Source organism: Sminthopsis crassicaudata, chromosome 4 (genome assembly GCF_048593235.1).
Source record: "Sminthopsis crassicaudata isolate SCR6 chromosome 4, ASM4859323v1, whole genome shotgun sequence".
Classification (NCBI taxonomy): Eukaryota; Metazoa; Chordata; class Mammalia; order Dasyuromorphia; family Dasyuridae; genus Sminthopsis; species Sminthopsis crassicaudata.
Genome location: NC_133620.1, coordinates 72218289 through 72241318, shown reverse-complemented (window position 1 = coordinate 72241318; position 23030 = coordinate 72218289). Strand labels below are relative to the sequence as shown.

The 23030-nt window shown below is 36.9% G+C and overlaps 1 protein-coding gene across 1 annotated transcript in view; it reads right to left on the bottom strand.

Moving 5' to 3' along the window:
- LAMC2 (laminin subunit gamma 2) overlaps positions 1–23030 on the bottom strand; it is a 78851-nt gene that overhangs the window by 30044 nt on the left and 25777 nt on the right. Inside the window, exons 2-8 of the mRNA XM_074308551.1 lie at positions 17379–17567; positions 10469–10601; positions 6440–6538; positions 3768–3904; positions 2668–2790; positions 1940–2129; positions 1052–1164 (exon numbers count right to left, since the gene is read on the bottom strand). Of these exons, the coding sequence (XP_074164652.1) occupies positions 1052–1164; positions 1940–2129; positions 2668–2790; positions 3768–3904; positions 6440–6538; positions 10469–10601; positions 17379–17567 (984 nt within the window). The remainder of the gene's footprint in view (positions 1–1051; positions 1165–1939; positions 2130–2667; positions 2791–3767; positions 3905–6439; positions 6539–10468; positions 10602–17378; positions 17568–23030) is intronic.

Below are 23030 nucleotides of genomic sequence, written 5' to 3'. Positions count from 1 at the left end.
AACTGACCAAAAGTTGGAAATGTATAAATCTTGACAGTCTTGCTTACAACATGTCAATATATAAATTCCATAGAGCACTTCTGTAGTCTTCTTCAAGGTATTGTACGGTGTCTAATTTTACACTAAAATTATCTAAATATGCATGGGAGATTCTGGGGAGCTTCCACTATGGAAACCATGAGAAAAGAAATTAAATAACCTAGAGATCCAGAAACTAGAGACCATTCTATAATCCTATTTGTTTATTCAGATCAGCTCAATTCAAGGCTAAAAATTCCAGAGTTTGCGTGACTCTAAATGATTCTCCAGATGTGAACAGGGTTTATGTGACTATTTATAGATAAATATACCTCTCTAGAAATTGGTAAGTGACTGCATATGTAGGCCAAAAGGAGAGTCATCATGACATAGTGAATCAAGCACTACAGTCAAGAGGAAGAACAACCTGGTTATGAATGGTTATGAATTCAGACATATTTGTCTAAAACTCAAAAAGAGAAAAATTCCTCTTTTGTCCTATTATGCTCAGCTGGTAAAAATAAAAAAGGAACATAAATACTAACAATATTATAGAGTATGACTACATTTTTTCACCCTGATAGATCTCTTTGTTCCTACAGCCTTCTTTCATTGGTCAGTTCTTCCTAGAACCTCCACTTTGAGCAACCATTCTTTCTTTACTCCTTTTCCTGACTTTGCCATCAATTCCATCCACCTTCCCCAGCTTTTTGTCTTCCCCAAGAAGAATGTAAGCTCCTTGAGGAAAGAAACTATTTCTTTTTTGCTTGTATTTATATTCCTGATGTGTAACTCAGTATTTAATACATACAAAGTACTTGATACGTGTTTGCTGTTTTAACTAGGGTTTTTTTTAACATTTCTATTAAATCATAAATTGACATTTTTGGTAATTGTATCTCTCCCTACTTGCAGTTCAACAAGACCACAAACTGGAACAAAAGAATTGGGTATATATTTTGTAGGAACATTTTGGCTACTAACTTGCTGAAGTTCTTCTGAAAATGTTTCTCCAGTCCTATTAGTCACTTACTATAATCTCCATATGTAGCTCTGATCCAGAGGGCTGTCAGATTCCTTAATAATCTGCGGTACTCAAAATAACTCAGCTGAGGTTTCCATTTACTGCTTGGATGTTCAGTCAGTCTGTATGTTTAAAAACCAAAAGTTTGTTGTTGTTTTTTTTTTAAATCACTTTCCCCACAGCCTTCCTGATAATAAACCAGACCTTATAATTTGGGAACAGAAACTGAATAGTGTAGTCCTATACAAACACTCAGAGAGATAAAAGTTAGCCCTTTAGAAATATTCCTTGACTTGAACTAAGTTGAAGGTAGAACCTCTTTGCTAACAGTTTTCTCACATATAGGAGATGAGTTTTAGGACTGAGTGCAGTGCCCTTTTGTGCCCAGGACTCTTACTTCATAAATTACCTTTTTACCTTTCTATCTTCCATCATATTGCTGGTTACCCCAGTTCATTTCATTCCCCAGACTTCTTAGTAGCAGCTATGCTACTTGTCCCCTCCTCCTCATCCCCTTCCAGTTCTAGAACCATAATCAAATCAACTTTTTCATTATTTCTGGAAAGGATGTGTCAATCCACTTCCATATGGCTCCATTCACCACTCCCATACCCTTCCAAGCCAAAGTATCTCTCCCTGGTCATCACTCCCTAACATGTTACTTTCTTCTGTCCCTTTGAGTGCAGGGACAATCTTCACTTTTGTAGCTATGTTTCTAAAACTCAGCATAATATAATTGCTTATTTAGCAAATAGTAAATGCTTAATAAATTTTTTTTCATTGATTTACAATCAGTCAACAAATATTTATTAAACCCTTCCTATGTACTAAGCACTTCACTAAGTGCATTCAGTGATGAAGAAGTCATCACAGGCAACCCTGAATAAGTTTGCTTACTTGAACGTGTATGTTTTGGTGATTCCACATGGCAGTGTCTTCCCAAGTGGCATTAAAGGGGCTGAGACACGAAGACCAGCTCCCTCCAGAATCACATCATGGCTAGATGGGTGTCTTCCTCCTCGGTCCACACGATAGTCAAAAGAGAGGCTCTGTCCATAACTTACCTGTTGGTTTCCAAGAAATCTGGCTATAAAGTAAAATGTCATGGGAAAAGAAAGAGAATTAGTGATGAAATTGCACAAGGAAACATCATTTTGAAGGGAGAAAAGGAAGAAAAAATATTTAAAGAGAACTTGGATCTGGGATTTCAATGATATAGGGAACTCTCCATACTCCTTCTATCAGAGGTCAACACCTTCTCTGCAACTTAAGGTCTTCCAGAAAATGCTAAGAAGTTTCTCCCAAGGTCGAAAAGGCTTAACTCAGATGCAGTCTTCCTCTTTCAAAGGCCCCTTTGTCCCCTGGACCAGATTGACTCTAATGTATTAATATTATTTCTAAATATTATTATATCAATAATAATTGATATTATTTCTAATGCATTGATATCTATTTCTAGATATTTTAGAAAACAATTCATTTAAGACATTCATTAAGACATAGATTCATAGCAGTAGAACACTGAATGATTGGACGTCCATATTTCTCCTCTTCAGTTCATCAACTTGATTTTCATAGCTTGTAAAAGTTAGTTACCCTTTGAATAAATGCCCTGCTTTACGTACCAGGAGCCACAAAATAGATAGGGTCGGATCTCCTGGCTGTACTAAATATATCCTGGTGGCGTTGAGACCATTGAAGTGGTGCCGGTGCTCTGTTTCTATGGATAGCCTTCCAGCCATCGGCATCTAGAAAATAAGCAGATAAAAAAGGTTTCACTGAGGATGCTTCTAACTACAGACTTGTAAACTGGGGTGACTGGAGTTTTGTGTAAGAACGGCAACATTCAGAGGGAGCAGCAATTACTTCCTCCCTGTGGTCATTGCTATTCCAAAACCTCAACTCAAGATCATATCAAGTTGATGTACTCATTTTATTTATACAATTAGAGCCCTGGCAAAACAAAATCATCCAGGTGGTAGAAGGAGAAACTCCAGCTTAGGTAGCATGGTAAGATCTCAAAGGATCCCCAAAACACGTCTGGAAGATGTGCTGGTGATTTTGAGTTGGTTCGGGGGAATATAACAAGGAGAGATAGATATATAGGTAGATCCTGATTAGTGCAAATAATGAATTTCCCAGAGTGGTCATATATTCAAATCTATACTCTCCAAAGTTATAGTCATATAAAATATGGTAATTGGTTCCAGCCTAATGAAAATATACAGTGGAAATTTAAATAATGGAACCACTTCATGGGATTCATTATTCCCACTAATAGGGACCTAGATGTATGGTAACTTTCTGATAGTTTTTAAATTAAAAGCTGGTGGGAATTAAAAAAAAAACTCTACAAATAAACTGTTCACCTGTGAATTCTTCCAAGGTATCAGGATATTATTATCATTATTATTATTATTATTATAATATAACATATCAAAGGATAGCTTCATTTATCAATCAAGCAGAAGACCACATCTTGATAGTGGAAAAAGCCAGTTGATTTGGTGACAAAGGCCCTAAATTTAAGCTTTGGTTCTTTATGTGACCTTGATGTTCTGGATCTTCATTTGCTCATCTGTAAAATAGGGGGAAGGGATGTTGGGCTCAATGACCCACAAGTTCATTTCTGCTCAAAACTTATGATCTTTCCTAAAGAAATGTGCTCCTCGGGTATCTATGAATACACCTTTCCTGAGAAACTGAAGCAATTAAGGACTTTTACCTCGATGGAAAGTAGAAGTGATTTTGTAGACACTGTAAACTCCAGAACTGCTGCAGGTGGCTGAGTGGCCATAGCAGAAACATTGAGTGCATCCTTCGGGGTTGTCTCTGTCCAGATGATAGTAACCAGGCCGACACCTAGAGGAGTCATTTCAGAAATTGGTAACCTTGCTGCAGGTTATTTCTTGTTCTATGTAGAGTCTGATACCTGGTTCACCCATGATATCTTCTCCCTTCATTCCTTCTCTGGAGGCCCTGACAGTTCTGGGAGAAGAAATCTGTCCACATTAGTAAAAGTACCTCTTCTTATTGGAAAAGTCCCTCCCTCTCACTGTCAATCAAGCCCCCAAGAAGAATGCTTTTAGAGAAAGTGCCTATTTTCCCCTAGGGGAAGCCTCTCCTACACTGCCAAGGCCCATAAGTAGAACAAGGTCAAGTTAACCTCAGGGGCTTAGTCACTGACCCAACTTTGACATTTTGAATGCTCTGCCAGATAGGACTTGCCTTTTCCACACTTGAGGAGTGAAGCAGAAACTGGAAATACACAAAAGCTTGAGAAATGGGTGGGAAGATATAGAATTGAAGTTAGGTTCTTGAAGGTTCTTGTGGTGAATGAAAGGAATGGGTAAGAAATTCTCTAACCACCCAGTTCTTTATCATAACTTGGATGGCCACCCCATCTCCTACTCTCTTTTTTAGCAGTGGGATCTCATTCCACCAGCCACTGTTCTCTAGCATGGACCTGGAAACTGAGAGGAGATGTATGACCAAAGTCCAGGCCCCAAATGCGCTGACTGCAAAAAAGGTGAAGGGCGGATGCACGACCTTCAAAAAAAGTGGTGGATAGAACCTTCTCTCCTGCCTCCCCCATCTCCACCTTCCACTGAAAAAACTAAAAGAGATGCATTGAGAACAGCAGCCATGATGGAAACCACACCTACCCCCCCCCAAGCTTCTGTGATGAGATCTCAAAGTAAAATTGGCAGGTGGAACACTTATGTTTGTCTATGTTTGAACTGAGAGGTAGTGTGACACGGTGAGTGGCTGGCTATCCTTAGAGAAAGCAAGACTTAGTTTCAAGATGTAACAGTGAGTAAGGCCTTTAACCTCTTATTGTCCCAGGGAACTTTTCTTGTCAGTCTGTAGCAAAGGAGGGAAGTTCTATGGGTTTTCTCTATACTGAAGAAATATGAGAGGGAAGGAGACAGAGAAAAACAAAGAAAAAAAAAAGGAAAGAAGGAAGATATGGAAGGAGGGAGGAAGGAAAAAAGGAAGGAAGGAAGGCAGGAAGGAAAGAGGAAGAAGGGAAGAAAGAAGAAAAGAAAAAGAAAGAAAAAGGGAGGGAAGGAGGAAGGAAGGAATAAAAGAAAGAGAAAGAGAGAAAGAAAGGAAGAAAGGAAGAAATTTTAAAAAAGATTTTACTATAATAAAGCAGAAATTGCTTTTCTCCTTGCTCTTAGTTCAGCAACAAAGCACCCTTTAAAATGCAGGCTAGGAATTCACTAAGTGTTTCCTTTACCTTGGGTACAAGTGATTGGATGGATGCCAAAGGAAAGCTTTTTACTTTTAAGAAAATGAGGGGAGAAGGAAAGTCTTTCCCTGTGATACAAATACCACATCTCTCTACTAATAATCCCCAGGGAGGGAGAAATGTTAAACCCAAGCACAACTTGTACCTGAGGAGTGTCCTGCAACAGCAAGCTTAGGGTGGATCCCACCACATTGCTCCACCTGCCCTAACATGGCTTAGCTCCCAAGAGGCTTTGACAGCTTTGTCTAGTTCATGTTTATGCACGTTTTGTGTGTGTGTGTGTGTGTGTGTGTGTGTATTACATATATATGTAATAATATATAATTATATAATATACATATACATAAAATATATATATGTAATATATATATAATACAATATTATATATATATATATATATATATATATATATGTATCTCCCAATCCCAGCTTTGATAAGTTTCTTTTCTATACATAGTGAACATCTAAGGCCATATGTGGTGATATCCTTCTGTAACAATTTTCAAAACATGTATAACTAAGTCAATCTTTATAGATAATAAATAAGTATAGAGCATCATGCTCTCATGGGTTCACATTAAATTTGTATCAAAGTATGTGTAAGGAGAAAGACAGTGATGGAGGAGAAATGTTAGGGCTTTGGGAATGAAAGACTCTTAAAATAAATGGTCTGGCTGGGTGGCACTAGTGATCACCTCCAAAACCTGCTCTGGGGGAAGCTAAGGCCCATGACTCTTGAGCTCAGTAGCTCTGGCATTCTCCAGGGTCCCCATTAAAGTCTCCACTAAGTCCAGCACCAATATGGTGAGTTCCAGGAGCAGAGTCTCCAAGCTACCTAAGGAGGCGTAACTGGAGAGCTTCCACGACAATCAGTTTTGGAATTGAGCCTGTGAGTGACCACTGTGCTTCTAGCCTGGGTGAGATAAGGAGGCTCATTATCAAAAATGGAGGAGGTCTGGGGTAAATGACCCTTGAAGACCAAAGGCCCTGCCCAAGATTGATTTAAGAGCCAAATAAGAGCCAGATTCAAGGGCTCAGGTGGAAGCCAAACAGAAAGGTACAGAGTCAGGAGATTAATTCTCTTGCTCATCACCAAGGGGATCTTACTGCTAATTCAACAGACTCAATGGACAACCACAGACCTATCACAGCGTTCTCCAGTGACGGAAGCCTTGCAGACACATCGACCTGAATCACAGCTCCCTGTGCTACCAGCTGCATCGCAGTCACATTTGGAATCTCTGGAAAAGAAAAGGCAAAGTACTGATTAATAAATCCACAGCAATTATATGCATAAAATCACCATAGGCAAGGCCATGTTTCCTACTGTTTTTAGGGTTAAAAATCCCACTTCCTCTAGGAGACTTGGCACCAGGAGTAGGAAGATAATTTCCAGATTCAGCCTCAAATATGCACTAGCTGTGAGACCCTGGACATGTCACTTAACCCTATTTACTTCAGTTTTCTCATCTTTAAAATGAGCTGGAGAAGAAAATGGCAAAATACTCCAGTATCTTGCCAAGAAAATACAAAACAACTTCACGAGGAAATTCTAGAACTAAATCAATCACAAAATTGAAGGCAGTTAAGAGGGAGGGATAGATCTTTCTTAAGACTGCAGGGGGTTCTGAGGTGCTTTGAAATCCCTAATGTTCCCTTTTCTTGAACAACTCAAAAGCCATGGGAAGAGGGGTTCTGGGATTCTTTATCCTGAAGGGATCCCCAGAGAACTCAACTCTGTTAAGCCCAGGCCAGAAATATCATAAGCTTAACAAGTTTGTAATTGAAAGGAACCTTAGAAATAATCTGCTCCAACACATTCATTCCACCAATGAGTATAGTGAGGTTCAGAGATTGAGTACTTGACTGAGGTCATATAGGTAGGAAGTAGCAGAGTAATATCTCTACTGATTTAAAATACAGGGCATTCTCCACTGCACTATTCTGCCTTTCAGGTACAATTTGACCATGGCAAAATAAAGCAGAATAACGATTTCACTCCTTCTGTACATTCTGAATTAAGCCCGATATTTCACTTTTTTAGTTGTCATATAACCCAAACCCTGAGACTTTGACATGCCTCTGCCATCTTTTAGTGTAAAGGTATTTCAATCTAAATATAACATTTTACTTTTATCCCTTATTCAATTTCACCTTACTAGATTTAGTTTCAGGTTGCAGCTTGCCATCCCAAACCTCCTCAGATTTGTCTTCTGCAATATTGATAAGCATGTCTTTATCCAAGTCACTGATTATAATCCTCAGGGACACAAGCCCAAGGACACATAATCCAACACAATTAGTCTTTAGTAAATGTTTAAATGGATTTAATAATAATCATGGTATGTCATCAACTTTTATTGTCTTTTCACATGGTTTTATAAGATGACTCATCTTGTAGATACTTTACTCAGATAATCTATTTACCCTGAACATTATTAGCAACAACAATATACTATTATTCAAAATCAGAGTTAAAGGATGTGAGGAATGGATGGGATATCCAAGGCCACTTAGTCCAAGCAATCACCTAGTCCAAGAGAATGGCCATTATCGATAACTGTTATTATTGAGTATAATACTAACATTATATAAAATATATGAAGCATTTTACATGTGTTATCTCATTTGATCTTCACAAAAATCCTGTGAGGGAGCTACTGTTATTATTCTCCTCTATAAGATGAGGCTGGGAATTACTAAATGATTTTTCCCAGATCTCAGAAGCACAGTGGTCACTCACAGGCTCAATTCCTATTAAGTGTCTGAGGTCAGATTTGAACTCAGGAATAGGAGTCTCCTTGACTCCACTATGGCACCATCCAATGGTTTCCACTATAACATGTCTGATAAGTGGTCAGCCAATCTCTGAAGACCTTCAGTGAAGGGAAACCCACCTCCCAAGCCATCACATTCTCCTTTTGAACTGTTCGAGTTGATAAATTAATCAAAACACAACTTTTTCAGTAGAAGCGACTATATTTCAAGGGCCCCACAATTGGTTTGATTGGATGGATCTAAAATAAGGGCGCTGTTTAGGGAGCAGTTGTCAAGAGATCCCTACAAAGGATAAATGACAAGACCTCTAAGACCAAACCTATTATTGTTGTTTGAAGCTAAGGAAGAGCAGTCCTGAGATTTAGAGGCTTAACTAAACAGGAATCAAGCAACAAATGCTTTTTGAACTGGAGTGGTCCAAATTTGAATCCTTAGAATCCAAAGGGATTTAGAGGGTCAAGGATGTCAAACTCCATTTGAATCATCCACAAAGTAGTATATTAATAGTTCCCCACACTGACCTACACTGAAGCTTTAAAGGAGAATAAATAATTGTTCACTGCTAATTAAATAATTAACCAACTGTTCTAGACTGAAGAAAAAATGTCAGGTAGACAAAGTCAAGTTCTCATGTCCTGGAGAACTTGGAGAACCACTTTTGAGAAATCATCAGTCTTTTGGTCAAATTGATGACAAAAAGACATAGCCATTATCATCTCATTCCCAAATCACTGAACATTTTCCTGATACTTCCAAGGTCTGTGAGAGGTAAAGACACTAGACTCACACCAGAAGATTAGTCCAAGAATAAATCAGGAATATAGAAATGTAGCTTTAGCCAAAACTCAAAAACACTCCCATGTCTTAAAGACTAATTTAATGAAAATTCAATATAAGAACAAGGGTCTTCTGGCCTTGACACAGCTTGAGCCCGGCTCTGGAAGCCACATTAAAGGTTTTCCTATGGTTTGGGTATGTATGACTAGGGTTACCTCTAAGAACAGGAGGTACTGGCAAGTCTGGGCTACTTTCAGAGGGTGTTTCAGCACATGGGTATTTAGTCATCACTTCTCTAGGGTTGGGTGTTGAAGAAGAAGGAGCCTGTGGTAAAAGGAGATGGAAACCTATCTTTGGGTTGTTCTTTTGCCAAACCCCTAACCTCATCTGCGTTGTAAAAGTTCTATCCTTTGCACTTCTGGTTAGTGGTAGAATATTGTGGTAAAGAAAGATCAGATCTTGGTTTGTCTAAGAAAAAGTAATAATCTCTTCTTGGAATTTGAAGTTTTCTGATCATAATTTTCCTCTCTTTCCTCCTGCAAATATTAGGGAGGTCTCTAATTAGGGGGAAAGAGTATATAGCTCCCTCTTTTTAGACTTTTTCTTTTCTTTCCCTCATTTGTATAATCCATTCATTAACTCCTAAGTAAGTGATTAAAACTTAATTTCCACCTTGTCATTTGTGAGGTAGAGAGTATTGCAGGGAAAATGCTAAATTTAGATAGAGCTGAATCTTGCTCCTTCACATACTATCAGTCTACTTTTTTCATTGCTTCAGTTCATCTGTAAAGGAATGCTTCAGTTTCTACAACATAGGACTGTTGTGGCAACTAGATGGAGAGATGGAGAGATGGAAAGGGTCAGAAAGATCTCAGTTCAAATCCACCCTCAGCCATTCGACTCATTGACCTCTATCCGCCTTAGTTTCCTTATCTGTAAAATGGGGATCATAATAGAATCTATCTCCCAGAGTTGTTGTGAGAATCAAATGAGATAATCCTAATAAGTATTTTGCAAACTTTAAAACACTATATAAAGGCAAGCTGCCATGCTTTGTAAAAGGTGCTATACAGTGTAAGTTATTTTCATTTTCTTCAGCTGTTGGAGAAGCTATGGAATGATGAATGGCAGAAGGGAATAAGCATCCATTAAGCATCAACTGTATGCCAGGCACCATGCTAAGTTCTTTACAAAGTTTTTATTTGATTTTTACAGCAAACTTGAGAGGTAGGCACTCATTGGATAAAGTCCAAGAGTAGAAATTTATCCTGGTAATAGAAATAAGAGAAGAATCAAGGAACCTGTAAAAGAACCAGATTTTGAAGGACTACATAGTACGATTTAGGAGACTGACAGTAAGCCTTAAAGCTATAAAATTCCAGGTTCAAGGAAACTTCTGACACATAGTACTTGTGAGGCAAATTGCCTAATAGCTTGGGCTCTGGGACTCTCTCTAAAACTGTGAAATGCAGAAAAAGGATCAAGCTCATTCCTCACCTGGGAGTTCTCCATACTGATGACATTTCAGGTCCAGTTACTCTCCTTATTTCTATCCCATCGAGTTTCTGAAAGTTTTTTCAATGACCCTCCCTAGCTCTGTCTTGGGAGAAACTTACTTTAATTGTCTATTGCGGCTGCATCCAGCTTCAGTGAGAGTGAATCCTGGCTGGCACTGGTCACATCTGTCTCCCATCACACCTGGCTTACAGTTGCATCTTCCATGGTTATCACACCGTGAGCTAAGAGAACCTGTAGGGGTGGACAAGAAGAGAGAAAAGCAGGAGGAAATGTTTGATTAATTTACATGGCAAGAAAAGACAGTTAACCCTTTATTAAGACTCAAAAAGAATTCAACAATAATCAACAGCATTGTCTCTGATTGTTTTACATATTATAATTATTGTTGTCTCTAATTATTACTAATTATTAATCAAGGCACATGAGGAATTCAGAAGTACACTGATCCATTTGGACAACATTTCCCAAATTATCTAGGGTAAAGCTCTGATGTTCCATATATCAGAAATAGGTATCTTCTGAGAGAATAATGATGCTAATGTATTTTCAACTCTAAAATTGTCAAAAATTCTTACTTTGTGTAGAAAATCTGAGATATAAAAAAATTATTTTTCTCTTTTACTCTAAAAACTTTCTTTCCTTTTCTCCTTTTCCCCTCCAGAGCAGAATTTATGGATTTTGTCAATATTTTCCAACTTCTAAAGCTTTCTGTATCCAAATGAAGTTAAGAAACCCTACATTAGGAAACAAGCAGGAAATAATTTTGAAGAATATATTCTGTTCATGTCCAGTTTCAAAGAGGCAATATGATAGTGCTTGACTTCTTAAAGTCTTTCTATTTGTGATCTCTTTTCATCCAAGAAATTTTTTGTGACCCCAGATATATAGGTATATAAAATAGTTATACAAATCAAACATTTACTGATAATAAATCATGATTTCACAACCCCCACATTCAGTTACATAACTCCATATGGGGCTTCCAGAGTTTATTTGGCTTTGGTATATGGATAGATATCTGACCTCCAAACCAGGAAGAAATACATTCACATGCCATCTTTGACACATGTTATATGACCCTGGTCAAGTAATTTAAGTGTCTGTACTTCAGGACAACTTTGCAACTTAAAAGTTGCAAAGAATGTGTTGACCTGCCTTAGTAAAGGGAGTTTTCTCTCCGGAGAGTCCCTATACTAACACGATCAGAGGTTTATTTTCTATTCCTATCCAGTGTAATATTAAAAAGGAAGGACACAAACATCTTTACCTTTTTAATAAAAACCAAATATTAATTCTTTCAACCACAAAAGAATTTAATGGATATCCTGGAAGAAAAGATGAGATCTATGCCTGGAAAAGATTATTCTAGCAGAATTTGGAACACAAAGTTTTGCAAAAGTGAATGTTGAAAATTATCTATGCATATGTTTTGAAAATAAAAAGCTTTACTATTAGAAATAATTCAGAATTTTAGCAAAGTGGCAGGATACAAAATAAATCCACATAAATCCTCAGCATTTTTATATATCACCAACAAAATGCAACAGCAAGAGATACAAAGAGAAATTCCATTCCAAACAAATGTTGAGAGTATAAAGTATTTGGGAATCCATCTACCAAAGAATAGTCATGAATTATATGAGAAAAATTACAAAACACTTGCCAAAAAAATAAAGTCAGATTTAAATAATTGGAAAGACATTCAATGCTCTTGGATAGGCTGAGCGAATGTACTAAAGATGACAATACTCCCCAAACTAATCTATTTATTTAGTGCTATACCAATCAGACTCCCAAGAAACTATTTTAATGACCTAGAAAAAAATAACAACAAGATTCATATGGAAGAATAAAAGGTTGAGAATTGCAAGGGAACTAATGAAAAAAAAAGTCAGAGGAAGGTGTTCTAGGTGTACCTGATCTAAAGCTATATTATATAGCAGCAGTCACCAAAACCATTTGGTACTGGCTAAGAAATAGACCAGTAGATCAGTGGAACAGATTAGGCACACAGGACAAAAAAGGGTACATCTATAGCAATCTAATCTTTGACAAACCCAAAGATACCAACATTAGGGACAAAAATTCATTATTCGGAAGAAACTGTTGGGAAAACTGGAAATTAGTATGGCAGAAATTAGATATGGACCCACACTTAACACCATATACCAAGATAAGATCAAAATGGGTCCATGATTTAGGCATAAAGAATGAGATCATAAATAGATTAAAGGAACAGAGAATAGTCTACCTCTCAGACCTGTGGAGGAGGAAGGAATTTATGACCAGAGGAGAACTAGAGATCATTATTGATCACAAAATAGAAGATTTTGATTACATCAAACTAAAAAGTTTCTGTACAAACAAAACTAATGCAAACAAGATTAGAAGGGAAGTAACAAATTGGGAAAATATTTTTAAAAGTAAAGGTTCTGACAAAGGTCTCATTTCCAAAATATATAGAGAACTGACCCTAATTTATAAGAAATCAAACCATTCTCCAATTGATAAATGGTCAAAGGATATGAACAATTCTCAGATGATGAAATTGAAACTATTTCCACTCATATGAAAGTGTTCCAAATCACTACTGATCAGAGAAATGCAAATTAAGACAACTCTGAGACACCACTACACACCTGTCAGATTGGCTAAGATGACAGGAACAATTAATGATGAATGTTGGAGGGGATATGGGGAAACTGGGACACTGATACATTGTTGGTGGAGTTGTGAAAGAATCCAGCCATTCTGGAGAGCAATTTGGAATTATGCTCAAAAAGTTATCAAACTATGCATACCCTTTGACCCAGCAGCGCTACTACTGGGCTTATACCCCAAAGAAATACTAAAGAGCGGAAAGAGACATATATGTGCCAAAATGTTTGTGGCAGCTCTTTTTGTTGTAGCTAGAAACTGGAAGATGAATGGATGTCCATCAATTGGAGAATGGTTGGGTAAATTATGGTATATGAAGGTTATGGAATATTATTGCTCTGTAAGAAATGACCAGCAGGAGGAATACAGAGAGGCCTGGAGAGACTTAAATCAACTGATGCTGAGTGAAATGAGCAGAACCAGAAGATCACTGTACACTTCAACAACAATACTGTATGAGGATGTATTCTGATGGAAGTGGAAATCTTCAACATAAAGAAGAACCAACTCACTTCCAGTTGATCAATGATGGACAGAAATAACTACACCCAGAGAAGGAACACTGGGAAGTGAATGTAAACTGTTAGCACTACTGTCTATCTACCCAGGTTACTTATACCTTCGGAATCTAATACTTGAATGTGCAACAAGAAAATGGTATTTACATACATATATTGTATCTAGGTTATATTGTAACACATGTAAAATGTATGGGATTGCCTGTCATCGGGGGGAGGGAATGGAGAGAGGGGGGAGGATAATTTGGAAAAATGAATACAAGGGATAATATTATAAAAAAATTACTCATGCATATATACTGTGGAAAAAATTCTAAATAAAAAAAACAATAAAAAAACAGAAAATAAAAATAAATAAATAAAAATTTAGTTCTATTTTTAAAAAAAGTTGTTCTAGCCAAAACATGAAGGATTGATTGGAGATGGGAGCAAATCAGATGTAGGGAACCCAGTAAGGCAGCTATAACCACAATCTAGATTAAAGATAGTAAGAATCAGAACTAATCAGTCACTTAATATACTTATTAAGGACCTACTACGTTCCAGGCATATGCTAAGACAAAAGACAGTTCCTGCTGTCAGGGAGATTATAGACTAATTAGGGTAGCTGCCATTTGAATGGACAAGAAGATGGAGGCAAATGATGTTGTGGAGATAGAATTGATAAGGCTTGGCAACAGAGAGATATGGGATGAAGGAAAGAGATGCATTAACAATGACTCTAAAGATGGGAACCAGGGAGATAGAAAATAGTGATACCCTTAACAGAAAAAGAAACATTTGGAAGAGAGGCAGGTTGGGGAGGAATGAAAGAAAAGAATGAATTATATTTTAGACATGTAAAGATCATATCAAATCAAGCTCCTGAAGATAGTCTTGTGTCATAGAAAGAAAACAAAACAAAAGGCTTGAATTTAGAGAACTGGATTCTTCTTCCAGCTCTGGCACCCACTTGCTATTCAACTTAACCACTTAACCTTTTTGGGCTTTGATTACTTCATCTCAAAAATGGGGTCAATAATATAATGACTTTGCTACCTTCCTTGTCGTGAAGATCGAATGAGATAAAGTATGTAACAATTCGTTGAGAAATAGAAAGCACTAAACAAGAAGTGGATAACATCATATATGTTATGAATATCTAATTCCACAAGTACTAAGAACCTAAGGGAAAAAGTACAAGATGGTCACTGGATACTTTTGTTTGGACTTAGTGAACAAAGCTCATGAATCCCTGTTCAGTTGATTTGCTGTGTGACTTTGGTTTCCTATATAATTAAGAAGGTTATGTACAGATAGCACAGAGATGGCTTTAAGGATTAGTAAGTATTTGAATAAATGAAAGATACCTTTAAACTCCTTCCCAAGGCACTAAAAAGTATAATTTGGGAAGGAAAAATGTGTCCTATTGAAAGTATTCTTTCCTGTACTCCAGGAAAGACCAACATGGTAGGAGTTTGGGCTCCAGTATCATTCTTGATCTCCTTATTCAAATATCTTCTTTAATGCTTTTGAAGATTTGGGATTTCCAAAGAAGAGAAATGGATAAGCTCTTCCCCACTTCCCCTTTTTTTCCAGAGGTAAGAGACTAAAAATGTACTGCACTACATATAACATTGAACTTTTCCTATAAGTTAGTTTTTCTGAACTTTTTTCCACTTCTTTTTTGTTCTTTGTTAGGAGATAGAGGCGATACGGACTGCATAGTGAACAGACAGCTGCTCCCCCAAAAAAAGAAGACCTGCCCTCAAATTATGCCTCTGACATACACTGACTCTGTGATCCTGAGCAATGGTTCATTTGATGTCTCAGTGATATAGGCGTCAGGCAATCAAGTGGCCCAGTGGACAGAGCAATGACTAGGAATCAGGAAGACTCAGCTTTGTGAGGTCAAATCCAACTTGACACTTATTAGCTGTGTGACCCTGGGCAAGTCACTGAACCCTCTCTGCCTCAGTTTCCTCTTCTGTAAAATGGACTGGAGAAGGAAATGATAAACCATTCCAATATGTCAAGAAAATCCCCTAATATATCTAAAATCTTTCACTAATATAAAGAATAGCCATATCTCATCCCCCAGCCTCTTTTTAATAGCACATCTTTTTGAACATATATTTTTTTAAATTTAGCTTTATTCTTCCTGTGGGGGAGAAAAGGACACACACAATGAAAAAATGAGACAATGGTTAAAAAAAAAACAAAAAAAAAATTGTCATATTCTGTTGGGCCACAAGTTACTCATTTGTTCCTTGAATACTGAATTTGTCATCCCGCCAAACACTCCAGCTGAGCCAATTAAATTCCTAATTACATTCAGACTGATGTTTTATTCAGATGACCCAGCTCCTATGATTCACTGTGCCGCAGTATAGCCTCAAGGGATATGGGCTCTTTAAGGAGGTGGAGGTTAAATGCTTCTTTAAGAATGATAACCCAGTTTTTCTTTCTCCATCCAAAGGCTCACCGAAGCCATAAAGAGTCTGAGCCCTGATTTAAAACCCCCAAACCAGAAACATCTGAAAGTAAACAGCATCATGGCAAGAACCCACAGAGAGACTCTAAAGGTCCCAGCTCCTATCCTCACTGGTCAACTTCAGCTTTCTTAAATCACAGATCTGGAACCAGAAAGACTTTTAAGGGTTCAATCCTCTCATTTTACATAAAAGGAACCAAAGGCCACATAGTTAAGTGATTCACCCCAAATTACAGAAGTAGTTAGTAGCAGATCAGGTTTCAAATCTGAGTCTGAAACCATCGCCCTTTCTACAAGATTGTTTCTTATAATACAGCTCATCAAGAAGTCCAGGGTCCTTAATAGGTGACTCTACAACAAGACTTTAGCCATTTTCAAATTCTTTCAAGCAACTGACTTGGATCAGTTCTTCTGGGCTAGATTCAATCACTGTTTCTGTTGACTGCTATTGCACCTGAGGCTGAATGCCATGTATGTCCCAGAAGTTAATTCAGATCATAGTATATGTTAGAACAAAAGGGGGAGAAAGAGCAATATCTAGAAAGATAGGTCCATGACCAAGACATTGATTAAGGAACTCTACCATCATTCTCAAAGAGCAAATTCCTTTGTTAATGAATCAAGGTTGAGGAAAGTGTAGTCATTGTTCAATCATTTCAGTTCAATTGACTCTTTGTGACCCTATTTCTTTTCTTATTTGTTTTTTGGCAAAAAGAGTGCCTTTCCTTTTTCTAGCTCATTTTACTGATGAGGAACTGAGGTAAAGGGGGTTAAATGGCTTACTCAGGATCACACAGTATCTGAGGCCAGATTTTAAGTCAGGAAGATGAGTCTTCCAACTCCAGGCTCAGTACTCTAAGCACCGTAACACCTACCTGTCCAGGTAGTAAACCCTAAGTCAACCCTGAGAGTATCAAGGAAAGAAGAGGCCAGTCAGTGAACAAGCATTTTTAAGTGCTTTACTAGGTGCCTGGCATTGTGCTAAGCTGTAAGGATACATAGAAAGAGGGGAAAAATGGACCCTTCTCTTAAAAAACAGATTGTAAGGGAAGAGAGCATGTAAAAAATTGCACATGCAAGATATATAATATAAATGAAAGATAAATTATAGACTCAGAGTCTGGAATGTTGATGATGATATGAACAATATGATATCAAAACAACAGGAAGAGCAAAAATTCATGGCCATACAGGGAATGGAGAGGATCATAAGTGATAAAATAGACAATTTTAATTACATGAAATTTAGAATTTTTTTTTTGCATGAACAAAAGGAGTGGATGGGATATGGTAGAAGAGATATGAGAGGGAAGGATAGGAATGGAACTCACAAAGAAGCCCAAATCACATCATCCATACCTTTCGTGTTGCAATTGCAAGGCAAACAACGGTCTCTGTCTCTCAGGCGGTAAAATCCATCCTTGCACCTCTCACAGTGTACACCGGCTGTATTGTCATTACAGTTGAGACAACGGAATCCTTTTCCTGTTCTTCTTTGCAGCTCTTGATCAAAGACACATTGCCTGGATTTCCCATTACAATCACAGACTAAGAAGAGAAAAAAAATTTAGCAGTGTTAGAGAAAGAATACAGGACTAGTTGTCTTTTAAAAAGTGGAAAGGACATCATTTCTAGAGACAGAAGTTCTGGATTCAGATCCTCTTCTGGTACTTACTTGTGACCTTGGAAAGTTACTTAAATTCCTTGGGTTTCAGGGCCTTCATCTATATTATAAAAGGGTAGCTCTAGCTGGGTCTATTAAGGTCCCTCTAGTTTTAGGATATGACCTTATTTATTGGGCTTTCTAAGAAAATGTTACCATTAGTCTAACTTGGGTCATACCATCTTCTCATCATCCCTTTTCCATCATGAAAAAAAGCTGCTTTTTATTTTTGTAGTGAGAGGTCTTTTCTTCCTTTCTTTAATCACTTTAGGAGGCAGCTAGTGGTTCAATGAGAGTTAGAAAATTATGCCCAGAGTTAGAACTTGAGTTTAAATCCAACCTCAGACACTAGCTGTGTAACTCTGACCTAGATACTTAGTTTCTATCTGCCTCAATTAACTGAATTGTAAAGTGAGTATAGTCATAGTAGAGTATTATATGTGTAGTAGATATATTCCACAGTACTACAATATAATATTAAGCACGATCATAAGAGATAAAATACACAATTTTAATTATATGAAATTTAGAATTTTTTTGCATGAACAAAAGGAGTGGATGGGATGTGGTAGAGGAGATATGAGAGGCAAGGATAGGATTGGAACTCACAAAGAAGCCCAAATCACATCATCTATTTCTTTCATGTTGCAATTGCAAAGTCCCTTTCAGGACTCTTAGGAGGATAACAAATGAGATAATATTTGCAAAAGCACTTAACACTTTACTGGCAGTTGGTAAGTGCTATATAAATGCACTTATTTCCCTATATGCTCAGTAGTGGTATTATTGGGTCAAAAGTTATGCAACATTTTTAGTAACTTCTGGGAAATAGTTCCAAATGGTATTCCAAAATAGTGCCAAATAAATTCACAACTCCTCCAAATTTCATTAACATGCTATTTTTATTCCATAATCCCACTAATATTTTCCTTCTATGTCCTTCATTTTCTGTCTATGTCCACTCATCCAGTCTGAAGGATATAATGTCAAACCTGAGTTACATTAATTTGCATTTTTCTAATTATTAGTGATATCATAGCAGTTTTTTTCATACGATTATTGATAGCCTGACTCTTTTTCTTAGAAAAACTACATGGTCATATGAGAATAGCTCTTATTTTTAAAATTTTGAATCCATCTCATTTATATCTGAAAAATGGGACTCTTATTAGAGAAACTTTCTGAAAAGATTTTCCCTATTTCTCTTACTTTTCTAATTTTAGCTACATTGATTTTTGTTAAATAAAATTATACATTTTCTCTCTTCTGATGCTCTTGTTAGGTCATGAATTCTTCCTTGTGCAAAGATGAAAAACATAATTTATTCCTTGCTCTTCTAATGTTTACAATGTCACCTTTTCTATATGTAACACATCCATTTAGAGCTTACTTTAGTTTAAGGCAAAACTTCTTAAACTGTGGGTTGTGACCTAGGGATTGTATAGCTGAATGTGAGAGTTGTGAAAAATTTTGGCAACAGTAAAAGGTATCAAATATTCTGCCATGATTCAATTATTTATGTAAAAATAAACAAGTACATCCATCTCATTAGTATGGATTTGCTTTCATCTTTAATAAGCGGCAAAATTATATGTATACCAAGGAATTGTTTTAAAATAAATTTGTTTATGATTTATTATCAGTTAATGTTTGATTTATACACCCATAGATCCATGGCCATGTAAGAATTTCTCAGGGGAAAAGGGGTCACAAGTAGAAAAAGTTTAAGAGGCCCTGGTCTAAGGTCTGAGAAGGTGGTCAAATCTTTTTAGTCATTTAGTTAACAAACATTTATTTAATGCTTATTCTGTGCCAGGCACTGTAATAAGGGCTGGGGCTACAAAAAAAAAGAGGCAAAAAGATAGCTCCTGGCCTCAAGAAGCTTACAACATTCTATTTACAATCTCTCCAGGATTTATTATTTATATCTATGTATCAAAGGGGCTAGCTGACCCTGACCTCATGGTCAAAACAGACTTAAACCAGTTGGAGCCAGTCTTATGGTTTCTTTGAAAACTTCCCATGGCTATAACTAGAACCTGCTGTTCTGACCAGATGTTATCACTTCTCAAACTTCTCCAGCCTTCTTTGTGGACTTTTAACTATTTTGCAAAATAACTTTATGTAACAGTTTCAAGAGACTGTGCCTTCCATGAGATTCCCTCCTTGATGAAGTGTATTTAAATGTTACTCCTTCTGCTCCTCCTGGACATCCCAGTATTTTGGTGCTACATGGTGTCTTAAATTGCAATTTTCTTACCTAGATTAAAGATTTTGGTTGTTATTACTTTAATAGTCCCCTTTATTTCAGATCAGCAGTTATATAATATAAGAGACTGCCTTATGGCGCGGCTAGAGAGCTGTCTTTGAATCTAGGAAGACCTGGATTGAAGTCTTGCGTAATTTGTATTGACTGTGCAATCTTGAGGAAGTCATTTAATTTCTCAGCACTCTAGGAATTCTCTAAAATTATAGCTACAGAGAAGTTGTTGACCTGCACCAGTATTTTCCTAATCTGGGAATTCCTTTTATACTGATGAAATCATAGGTACCTCTTATATCCTAGTAGAATATTATGATCATATTTATGGCAAAAACTAAATTATTTTTCATCTTTATAATCTTAATAATATTGTACGCCCTTGAAAAATATTGAACTGGACTTCTCCCTTCATTTCTTTCCCTCTCAACCTTTCCTAGATTGGACTCTTTTTCCCTTCTGCCATCTTTCCTGAATTCTACAAAAAGGAATTTTATATTAACCAAACTCCAGAAATTGTTCTAGAATATAAATAATTGGATGCTAGAAGATACTTTCTCATGGTCAGATATTGGCTTTAGGAAAATCATTTTGACAACCCCATTCTTATCTCTGACAGAAAGGGTCCATTCCCTAGTCAAGGACACAAGAATTAACTGGATTTAATCCAAGACTTCTATCTCTCTATCTGAAATCGCTGTATATTCATTATCTTGATACCAATTAAATGTTTTTAGTTGACTCGTGGGTGGGAATCATATCTAATCTATGCTTTATTCAATCCCTCTGGCATATAAGGATTTATTATTATAATAATAACAATAATAATGCCCAGTATCTGACCTCAAGGTACTTCTTAGAAAAGACAAGCCCCACACAGATCCCTCCCATTACCCCACACAGTGATACTTAGACCAGATCAAAGTGGCTCTAAATCTTTTTTTCCAAACAATGAAGCAAGGTGTGCAGAATCCCTAAGGGATCTCTCCACAGACACTCCCCCCCCTCACTAAAACACTCAATTGAACAGGTTAGGACAGGAAGCAGAATGCTATAATCCCCCACTCTGTCCTACAGAGCAATGAAGGCAGGCAGAAAATGAGTCCTAGAGCTTCTTTAGGACCTAGAACGAGAATAATTACTTATACCAATGCCTCAATTCATCCCAGCATGTCTGGTTCTCATTCCAAATGTCCTATCTGAAAGTCATTTAACACAATGGCATTGACATCATAAATTGGGCCCAAATGGGCCCTCTTTTTATGGATCCTCTTTTTAGTAAAAGCATGTAATATTTCCAAATTGGGATGACATAATTTCATATGGAAAAACTTCAGACAAAGGTAATATAACTTCTTGCTTTTGGGATTCATTCTGGTTTCTTTCCTGTTTATATAAAAAATATTCCTTCTAATTAGTAATGCTACTGGCCTTTCTATATTATTTTGAAAATCTGGTTCCCTGAACTCAGCAAAAGTAGGAAAGCACAAAGTCAAACATGTCTTCCCTTCAAACTTTCCTGATTCTTTTCAGAACACAAACATCCTTCTAGTCTCCAAGTTCACAACCTTGAAGTCAGCCTTGATTCTTTCTGATGAGAAATAGGTGATATCATGGATAGAGTTTTCAACTTGGAGTTAAAATGCTTTATAAACCTAAAAATACCTGTAAGGTAAGTTATTACTTAATTTCTCACTTACCCTTCATTTCCAATCAATTTACTTATTTAGACCTGTGTGACTCTTGGTGATCCTATGGACCATAACGCACCAGGCTCCTCTATTTTCCACCATCTTCCAAGGTCTGTCCAAGCTCATGCTCATTGTTTCAATGACACTACTATAAATCTCATCCTCTCATCTCATCTCATCATCTCCTTTTGTCTTCAGTCTTTTCTAGCATCAGCATCTTTTTCAATGAGTCCCAGCTTCTCATTATGTGGCCAAAGTATTTAAACTTCAGCTCAGTGTTTGAATAGCCTGAATAAATTTCTTTAAATATTGATTTTAAGTTTTAATCTGATCTCCTTGCTCAGAAGTCTTCTCTAGCACCACAAAGTGAACACATTGATTCTGTGGCTTCATAGTCCAACTCTCACAGCTTCTGAATTGCTTCTGAAAAAACATAACTTTGTCTATACAGACCTTTGTTGGCAAGATGATATTTCTACTTTTTTAGGATGCTGTCCAAATCTGCCATCGATTTCTTTCTGAGGATCGAACATCTTTTCATTTCACAGCTATAGTCACTATCTACAGAGATGTTTGAGCCCAAGAATATAAAATCTGATTTTGCTTCTATTTCTTCTCCCAATTTCTCTTCCAATCCATTGCAGTCTTATAAATTCTAACTCAAAATCTTTTGGCTCTATTCCCTTTCTTCACTCACTTAGCTACCACCCTGAACCAGGCCCTCATTACCTCTTAACTGAAATATTTCAACAGCCTCCTAATTGGTCTGCTTAAAAAAAAATCTATCCTCCCTCCAATCCATCCTCCACATAGTTGCCAAACCAATATTCCTAAATCATGGTCTAATCACAATACCCACCTACTTAAAAATCATTAGGCTCCCTAGTGATGTAACCAGATGGGTCTAACGTCAGAAAGACAGCTCAAACCCCAACTCAAACACTCACTGGCTGTGTGATCCTGAGTAAACCACTAAAAAAAAATCTCTGCTTCAGTTTCCTCATCTGTAAAATGAGGATTAATAATAGCCCCTACCTAGCAAGAGTACTATGTAAATCAAATGAGATAAACTTTATAAAGTACCTGAAATGGAATAATCACTTAATAAACACTTGTTTCCTTATTTCCTATTGCCTCTATCAAAAAAATTTAAAATTCTCAGCTTGGCATTTGAAATTTTCCACAATATAGTTTTCACCTGTTTTTTTTGAATCATCTCATTCTCTCTATTTCAGTCAAACTAGATCACTTTGCATCATCTAACTCCATGCCTTTATACAGATGTCCTCCCTAGGTTTGAAAATGCCTTCCTTTCTCACCTCCACTTCTTATTTCCTTTACATCACAGCCATGAACTCTTTCCTAAAGTCTCCCCACCCACCTCCAGTCTCATACAC